The sequence below is a fragment of the Scleropages formosus genome, chromosome 1 (assembly GCF_900964775.1).
Source record: "Scleropages formosus chromosome 1, fSclFor1.1, whole genome shotgun sequence".
NCBI classification, from domain to species: domain Eukaryota; kingdom Metazoa; phylum Chordata; class Actinopteri; order Osteoglossiformes; family Osteoglossidae; genus Scleropages; species Scleropages formosus.
This window is the reverse complement of record NC_041806.1, coordinates 13,408,736-13,417,995: the sequence shown is the minus strand read 5'-3', so window position 1 is coordinate 13,417,995 and position 9,260 is coordinate 13,408,736. Positions and strand designations below refer to the sequence as shown.

Here is a 9,260-nt window from a genome sequence, read left to right as displayed (position 1 = left end):
GACTCCACCAGGGCTGCCCTTTGTCACCGATTCTGTTCATTATCTTCATGGACAGAATTTCTAGGCGCAGCCAGGGAACGGAGGGTGTCTGTTTTGCTGGCCGCGAGATCTCGTCTCTGCTTTTTGCGGACGATGTGGTCCTGTTGGCTTCATCAAGTCAAGACTTGCAGCGTGCACTGGGGAGGTTTGCAGCCGAGTGCGAAGCGGCGGGGATGAGAATCAGCACCTCCAAATCCGAGGCCATGGTTCTCAGTCGGAAAAAGGTGGATTGCCCCCTCCGGGTTAGGGGGGAGTTGCTCCCTCAAGTGGAGGAGTTTAAGTATCTCGGGGTCTTGTTCACAAGTGAGGGAAAAATGGAGCGGCAGGTTGACAGATGGATCGGTGCGGCATCCGCAGTAATGCGGTCATTGTACTGGTCTGTTGTGGTGAAGAGGGAGCTGAGTCGTAAGGCGAAGCTCTCAATTTACCGGTCGATCTACGTTCCTACCCTCACCTATGGTCATGAACTCTGGATCATGACCGAAAGAATGAGATCGCGGATACAAGCGGCAGAAATGAGTTTCCTCCGCAGAGTGGCTGGGAGCACCCTTAGGGATAGGGTGAGGAGCTCAGTCACCCGGGAGGAGCTCGGAGTAGAGCCGCTGCTCCTCCGCATCGAGAGGAGCCAATTGAGGTGGCTCGGGCATCTGTTCCGGATGCCTCCTGGGTTGGGTTGGACCACAGTCCTCCTTTCCGGTGGGTCTGGGGTTCGAGTCCCACTTGGGGTGCCTTGCGACGGACTGGCGTCCCGTTCTGGGTGTGTCCCCTCCCTCTCCGGCCTTACGCCCTGTGTTACCGGGTAGGCTCCGGTTCCCCGTGACCCCGTATGGGACGAGCGGTTCTGAAAATGTGTGTGTGTGTGTTTGCATTTATCCATTTACAATGATTGTATCATGAAACATATTTCTCCAAAGAGATGTACAAAAAGTGAATCATGAACAAGCAAAGAGCTTTACACAAAGACACAGGATTATGGACATGCAGCTCGTGGGTCTAATATAACCATGTTGCTGATTCACATCCTTCTAGTAGCTGCCTATAGAAGTGACATTCAAATAGCAAATACATAGATAATCATAGCAATAATGTTGAACTCATTTATGTAGCTGTCAGGAAAGAAGTGGGTCTGAAAGAGATGGGTCTGAGACCCTTCTTCAGTGTGGGAGGGATCCAGCAGCTCAGAGCAATACAGGGAACTCATTCTATCATGCCGGGAACAAAATGGAGAAGCTACAAATTGTAGATTTTGGACCCTTCTGAGTGAGAACACCTGGTGGCTAAAGGATAAAGAGTATTGTGGGAGTGTAGGGAGTGACTAGATCCTGTGGGTTTTGGAAATGTAACTCACCTGAAAACCAAAGCATATGGTAGGGATGACGCTGAACATTGAAGCCCATGAACTTATTCTGAAAAGAAAAGCAGACAGAGAATATTTTATCGCTATAGGTATTTTCAGTTATTGCTCTTGCGTTTTGGATGTGGCACACAGTGAGGGTCCCTTGAGGCCCCAGTTCAGCTGACTTGAACAACAAATGCATACACACTCGCACAGATATACAGAGGACATGTGGTTCTAGAACCACCTGCTTGGATACTGATCTCTTATGGTATAAAGGTATAAATATATACAGTATGGGGTGGGACAAAATAACAGAAACACCTAATATATGTACAATTTGCAAAGGACCTAATAAGGAGTAGTACCTCCCTTGGCCTTGAGAAAAGCTTCAGTCCCTTTTGGAATGCAATCATACAACTCCTGAACTGTGTATAGAGGGATACTGATGCATTCTTCTAGAAAAAAAGCCTCCAGATATTTGAGGGATGAAGGAAGTGGAAATTTACTCCACACTGCACTCCAGAACTTCCCATAAAGATTCAGTGATGTTAAATCTGGTGATGAGGTTGGCAGGGAAAGTCATTTGACTTCATTCTGGTTTTAATGACCATTCACATCCTGGAATATGGGAACATCATGAGCGAGCAATGTTCGCTATATAAGGTGCACCTGGTCCTGTAAAATTACCTCATGTCCCTTGACTGCTATACGATCAAGCAGAGTAATCACGGGACTAAGTAACCCCCAGCAGATGGCTGCTGATTCCATTATGGACCCCCCATCATGTACAGCTGGCAACAAATATTGTGGGTTGAAGACATCCTTTGGAAATGTGAACCCATCCAGATATAGGAAACAGTGAAAGATGAGTCATGAGACCATATTACTGTTCCCATCACTCAGAAGTCCAGGTTTTATGCTCTTTATGCATCTTTGTGGTCTTGGATGCAAGTTCTTTCTGAATATTAGCCCTGCCATAAGTTCCAGCTTTGTGAAGCTCACAGTGTACAGTGTTTGTTAACGCTGCACCACAGAGGTGCTTGTTCAGAGCTGTGGTAATTTTGGATGTATTTTTGTGGCATTTAACAACTTTCTTGTAAAGTGTCTTGTTTATCCCAATTGATGACCTTCGACTTGTGACTACTGTTCTTCTCTGTCGATGCAATTTGTCCATGTACTTCATATGTTGTCATAATTTTTGAGACTGTTCCCCTTAATGCATTAGCTTTGCAGTTTTTGTGATTGATACATCTGCAAATTGGGCACAGACAGTTTTGGCTGACTTTGTAATTGTGATTTAGTTATTTTAAACTCCTTTTTCATGTGGTGTTTCCATAATTTTGTCACACCCTATATGACTGTAGTGTTGAGCGCATGTAAATGTAGGTTGGGAAAAAAAGAGAAGCTACCTACCCACTGTTGTATGTCTGGGAAACGACAACAATGTCCTCTTGCATACAGTATTTTACTATAACGGCCACCGTTAAGTATGTGGCAGCCAGGGTCCCCATGACACTGGAAAGAAAACACAGGTGAGGATGATGATGATGATGATGATGATGAAAACAAATGTGACAGCTGTGCAGCTGCCACTCACCTGGTGTATTTTTGGATGCTGATCTCCTTAGGGATGGAGAGGGGGAGGATAACCACAAAGCACAGGATGAAGAGTGTGAAGCGCTGGTCCGTGTACCAGTGGTACTGTATCTCTGTTGAGCCACTGAATGCCTCATATATGGAGTCGCACACTGCCACACACAATATGTCACACAACAAGACACAACTAGGACAAAAGAGCCTGATGTATTTCTTTCTTGCCTTATGCCTTTGTTCAAGTGCTCTGTGTCACTGCGTGAGAAGAGCGCTCTATAAAAATAAATTGAATTGAATAAAGGACAGTCACTTACACTTCTCTAGCTGATCCTGCACCACCACCAGGAAGGCCACACAGATCATGAAGAGGTTGAAGATGAAACAGACCTCACAGAGCTGTCCGACCGCTGGGCCACACACGTGCCGTACCACATCATGGTAGGTGCTCTGCCTGCTGACAGATGAGGCATAGCCCAGCGCCACAAGGCCGCTGATGAGGAACACGAGGGACACCTGAAGGATGCCAGTGAGACAGACAGAAAGAGGACAGTGAGGACACAGAGGGTTGAACGGGCAGAATGCTGTGCAACCCTGGAAGGGGACTGCAGTGTTGAAACCTTGAGGGAGAACACAGCCCTACTAGCCCTGGGACAAAAACACATAAAAACTCGCTTAACCATCAAAAACAGGTTATTGGATAAAAACACGAGTTCTCAGCACATCATCTGCCCTTTTCCGACTGCAGTGTTGCTTCCGTGTAATACCCGAAGCCGATGGTCAAAGCGGAGTACCAACACCCTCCCCCCGGAGCCCGGAAAGGAGGACACTCATTACCCGACTGGATCAGCTACCTGGGACTGGACCATGACTTTTGTCTCCATGGACTCCAGCTCTGTGCTGCTTGTTTTACTGCGTTTTCATCACAGACACAACTACACAGGTCCTTTGTCACCACAGTACAATGTCCAGAAGAGACGGGCTGAAAATGACATCCAGACCTCCAGGGGTTTTTTTTTCTCACTTTTCTGTGACTGAGAATTTTTTGTTTTCCTCTCCTTCGCTGTCAGCTGGCCCACTTATTCAACACAGCCATGTTATCAGTGTTCCTGTAGCTGTTCTGCTTATATCTACTGTCCAGCACTCTGTGTCTATGTTGAAAAGAGCACCCTATAAATATAAACTGAAATGAAGCGAATTCTGCAACAGCAGCTTAAAAACTATTGAAATTGGGGTTCATTATACTGTATATTAAAATTGAGTCATTATGAGTGTTAAAGTTAGACTCTTTCTGTGGTATGACCTTGTTTCTATAGCTGTTTCTAAAGCTAGTAAAAATCAACCCAGCGCTGATTTGGTGTTGCAAGGATGTGAACCAGTGAACTGACAAAGAATGCCTCCATCACAAGAAGGGGGCTGACCCTCAACACACCCAACTCTTGGGGAGCAGCACACCAGAGCTCCATGTGGACCATCACATCTGTGTCATAACACTCAGTCATTCTGAGTCCCCATTCTCCTGATATTCACACTCACAACCGACCAGTCCCCATTCTTAGTTCATTACCCTTACAGCTGTTCTACCCATTCCCTCTATGACAATGTCAGCAGAGGGGGGACCATCCCCAAAGATCACCCCCCCACCACAGCCCACAACCTTCATTAGAGACTGACTGTGAAGGAGAGGCTTACATTCACACAGCAGCGGAGAAACCTAACAGCTTAGAGGTAACAGAGGAGCGAGGAGCTAAGGGTGCAAGGGTGTGGGTGTGTGGTGGGCAGGGTATAGCCATGGAACAGCACCAAAACTCACCAGCAAGGGCTGCCCAACACAAACAAACAAAACCAAAGATTTGTGAATGAACGAACAAAAGAAAGAAGTCCACATGATCTGTTTCTCTGTTGACCTACAATGGAGACAGAACTGGCAATTCCAGAAGCACCATGACGACACTGTAAGAACCAAGACATGCAAATCACCAGAGAAACCGACACATCCAAACTAGCTGAAAAGCTGCACCTCCTGACAGGACCTGATGTTTTGGGCTCTGATACCAAATTTCTTCTCAACACTTCCATATGGAACTGCCTGACAGTTTATATATCTCAGAAGATCTCCTACCACTTCCATAGTAAAGGAACCAACAAAGTAAAACCAGTTATGGTCTTTTTATGGTCCAGAGCCCTTCTCTGTACTGACTGATTTATTCTGATTGATTGGTGTCTCACCATCTCCACCCAGACAGCTGTGCCAACTCCTCCAGCTTTTTCGAAAGCCCAGGGGAAGTTGAGAAGCCCTGCACCCAGGGCCGATTTGAGCATGATGAAGATTGCGCCAAAGGTGCCAAGCCTGGGGATGTCTGTGTCCAGCGACGGTTTTGCCAGCAGGCTGATGCTCTCTCGAGCCAGTTCCTCCATGGTGGTGGTAGAGCGTCACACTGAGGGCTACAGCATTGCAACATCACACCTTCTAGAGGGAGGTGGAGACGTGGGCAGGGCTTCAGGGGTGTGGACAATGGTGTGGGGAGTGTGTGGATAGTGGTATAGGGTGGAGGTGCTTCTTAGTTGTTGACAAACCTCATTCCAGTTTAAATGAAGAGGATTTCTGCTGATATTTTCAAAATCACTTTGCTGATGAAATGATTGCCTGCTGGATTCTGCATGATTGATTGAACCCTAAACCTGTATTGTGAGATACAGAAGCTCTAATGTTGTCAAGGAAACAATGACTTAGAGTTGATGAACAATGGAGCGGAGATGCCGACACGTGAGCTGTTGGACACAGTTATATCATTCTGCCCTCGACCCCTGAACTCAAACACAGGGGTGCATGCTGTTCAAGCCCCGGTGAAAAGTGTCACGAGGGTGTGAGAGGGTGTACAGTGATGCGTGAGGCTCTGCACAGACACCTCCCCCTGTGCCACATTTGCAGTAGAAGGACTCACCCATTGATGACATAATTATTTCACTAACAGTGATTTAATTAGCAGTGATTTAATTGTATTTATTCACTACATACCTTTGTTCAAAGTGATTCATACTCTGAGATAATCAACATTACTTTCATTCACCCATTTATACATCCATCCATCCATTGTCAACAACCTCTTGTCCTGAGCGGGGTCACGGCAAGCCGGAGCCTTATCCAGCAGCTCAGCATGCAGGGCCAAATGGGGAGGGGACACACCCTTGACGGGACGCCAGTCCGTCGCAGGGCACCTCAAGCACGGCTCAAACTTCACACCCACCACACAGCGGGCACCGACTGAACTCGCCGTGCCACCACACCCCCTACTCCCCATTTATACAGTAGGGTAATTTTTACTGCATCGGTTCATGGTAAATATCTTGATAAAGGACATGATAGTAGGAAGTGGGATTCAAATCTGGGACCTTCAAAGTGCAAGGGGAGGGCTGTAACCACTATGCCACCTGGTGGTCCACTGCTGTGAATTTAATGATTCCACCAGTGCAAACCTGAACCCAGTTAATCAATGTTCATTATCTATCTAATGATCCAATCCCCACTAAATTACTGAAAACCGCAGTTTCCGTGCTTGCAGAACCTATTGTTAGAAAGTCGTTACTTAATGGCTGTGTTCCAAAAGCTTTTAAAATCGCCATTAATAGACCCCTACTAAAGAAATCGGATCTGGATTGTAACAGCCCATGTAATTATAGATCCATCTTCAATCTACCATTTTTATCCAATATTTCAGAGAAGATCGTAGATTCCCAAATTTTAAAATATCCTAATCATTATAATATATTTGAAAAATTTCAGTCTGGTTTCTGCACTGGTCACAGCACTAAAAGGGTGCTCACACATGTTGTTAATGATATTCTCATCTCTTCTGATACTGGTCAGATCTCTATTTTTATGTTACTGGACTTGAGTACTGCATTTGATAAAGTATACCATAGTATAACCACATGTGGTCTCTTTAGCTTTAGCCAATATAAAATTATGGATGAGTACAAATTTTTTTTTCTAAATGCCAGTAAAACAGAGGTACTTGTGGTAGGTGGTGATGCCAAAACTCTCGACACAAGCACACCAGTCTTTACCACAAATGGTATCAGTTTCAAGTGTACAGATTGTGCCAAGGATTTGGGTGTCCTGTTGGATGGAAAGCTGTCATTTGCATCTCAAGTAAATGCTTTGACTAAGTCGTGCTTCCTTCAGTTAAAAAACATAGCTAAATTACGGCAATTCCTGTGTAGACAGGATGCTGAGAAATTGATTCACGCTTTTGTTTAAAGCAGGCTGGACTATTGTAATGCATTATTATTGGGTTGTCCATACCAGACTGTATACAGGCTACAGGTGGTACAAAATGCTTCTGCAAGAATTATGACTAGAACTAGGAAAAACAACCATATAACACCGGTACCTAAATCATTGCATTGGCTCCCAGTCGCATTTAGAGTTGATTACAAAATCCTACTTTGACCTATAAGGCATTGGATAAGGCATTGCTCCGATTTAAATTTGTGAGACTATTGGTTCTTACATCCCAGGAGGATACTGTATCTTCGTTCATTGGATGCAGGTTATCTTAAAGTACCTGTGATCAATAAGACCTCAGTAGGAGGAAGCACCTTTAGTTATAGAGCACCTAAATTGTGGAATACTCTACAAGTTACTATCAGAAATGCCTCATCTGTATCCATCTTCAAATCCATACTACATATTTACTCAGGCATTCCACTTTGAAATCTAATTCCACTTGGCTGTGTTTGTTTTTTCCACCTCTATACCAATGCAAATTAAATTTACTTGTTTAAGTTACAAATTACTAACTATTTATTCTTGTTGAGCATCATCTCCCTACATAAGACCCGAGGAGGCCAGCCAGTGGTCACAGACACACCCCCCATGCCAAATGAAGTGATAACCATGTTATGATGGATGAGACGGACCATGCTAAGCTGGGAATTCAAACTACCATACAGCAACAACATCATTATTACTTAGAAACTAGCTTAGAATTGTTATTTACTGTAGGGGGTGCGGTGGCGCAGTGGGTTGGACCACGGTCCTCCTGTCCAGTGGGTCTGGGGTTCGAGTCCCGCTTGGGGTGCCTTGCGACGGACTGGCGTCCCGTCCTGGGTGTGTCCCCTCCCCCTCCGGCCTTACGCCCTGTGTTGCCTGGTAGGCTCCGGTTCCCCGTGACCCCGTGTGGGACAAGCGGTTCTGAAAATGTGTGTGTGTGTGTGTGTGTGTGTGTGTTATTTACTGTAGAATCTCCAGGAGGATTGGGCAGCCACTGGCACTTGGTCTCCCAGAGGTTTTTTTCTACCTCAATTTTCAGTTGGGAGTTTTTGTTCCTTTCCTCTGTGGCCAGTATGCATACTTATAGCTCTATAAAAGCATTATATTATGATAGTCGGCCCTTCCTGTATCGGGGCCTTGGTGTAGCAAAAGGGCTTGCGTGATCTAGGGATCTCCAGAGCTATATCATCGGGAGCAGTATGCTCCTAGTAGGGTCTCCCAAGGTGAACAGGTCTGACGTGAAGAGACAGACTGACATGATCCAAAAATCTCCATGAAAAAAGTAAATATGAGAATGTTTACCCTGCCTGGAATAGGGTCACCAGGACCTGCCCCTGAAGTCAGGCCTGGCGGTAGTGTTCCTAGGCGAGCGCCTGGTGGCCGGGCAGTCCACATAATCCGGCCGGACTCAGTCCGAAAAGGCAACGTTGGGGGGCCATGTGGGCCCACCACCCGCAAGGACCAGCATGGGGGTTGTGTGTGATGCTTTTCAGATGGCAGGAGCGGGCAGGGTGGTGTGTGGCATCGCGGCCCCTTGCAACAGAAACTGGCTCTTAGCACATGAAATGTAACCTCACTTGGGGGGAAGGAGTCAGAACTGGTGCGGGAGGTTGAGAAATACCAACTAGATATAGTTGGGTTCACCTCCACTCACAGTGTTGGCTCTGGAACCGAACTCCTTGATAGGGAGTGGTCTCTCTCCTACTCAAGAGGTGCACAGGGTGAGAGGCACCAGGCATGTGTGGGGATACTCACAAGCCTCCGGCTGGCTGCCATACTGTTGGGAGTTTATCCTGGTGAACGAGGGGGTCGACTCAATGCCACTTAAGGTCGCAGAGAGGAAAACTTTGACTGTTGTGTGTGCTTATGCACCAAACAGCAGTTCAGAGTATTCAAACTTCTTAAAGAGGGTGGGTGAGGTTCTGGACAGGGCCCCACCAACAGACTCCATAGTCCTGCTGGGGGACTTCAATGCTCACGTTGGCAATAACTGGGAAATCTGGCGGGGGGTAATTG

General features: G+C 46.3%; 1 protein-coding gene across 1 annotated transcript; it reads right to left on the bottom strand.

The window, feature by feature from the left end:
• Nucleotides 1–971: 971 nt before the first annotated feature.
• LOC114912036 (putative sodium-coupled neutral amino acid transporter 8) lies at nt 972–5,386 on the bottom strand. Its single transcript, XM_029256793.1, has 6 exons — nt 5,198–5,386; nt 3,286–3,484; nt 2,976–3,126; nt 2,792–2,893; nt 1,388–1,445; nt 972–989 (listed from the first exon to the last, which is right to left on the bottom strand). The coding sequence occupies exons 1-6, from the start codon at nt 5,384–5,386 to the stop codon at nt 972–974; spliced, it is 717 nt and encodes a 238-aa protein (XP_029112626.1).
• Nucleotides 5,387–9,260: the final 3,874 nt, after the last annotated feature.

Bases quoted from the DNA above. Each gene is read 5' to 3' on its own strand.
- LOC114912036 (XM_029256793.1), bottom strand. From the start codon at position 5,386: ATGGAGGAACTGGCTCGAGAGAGCATCAGCCTGCTGGCAAAACCGTCG. The intron at 3,127-3,285 runs GTAAGTGACTGT...TGTGTGTGGCAG, and splicing joins GCAGGATCAGCTAGAGAAGT to TGTGCGACTCCATATATGAG. The intron at 1,446-2,791 runs GTAGGTAGCTTC...TTTTCTTTTCAG, and splicing joins TCCCAGACATACAACAGTGG to AATAAGTTCATGGGCTTCAA.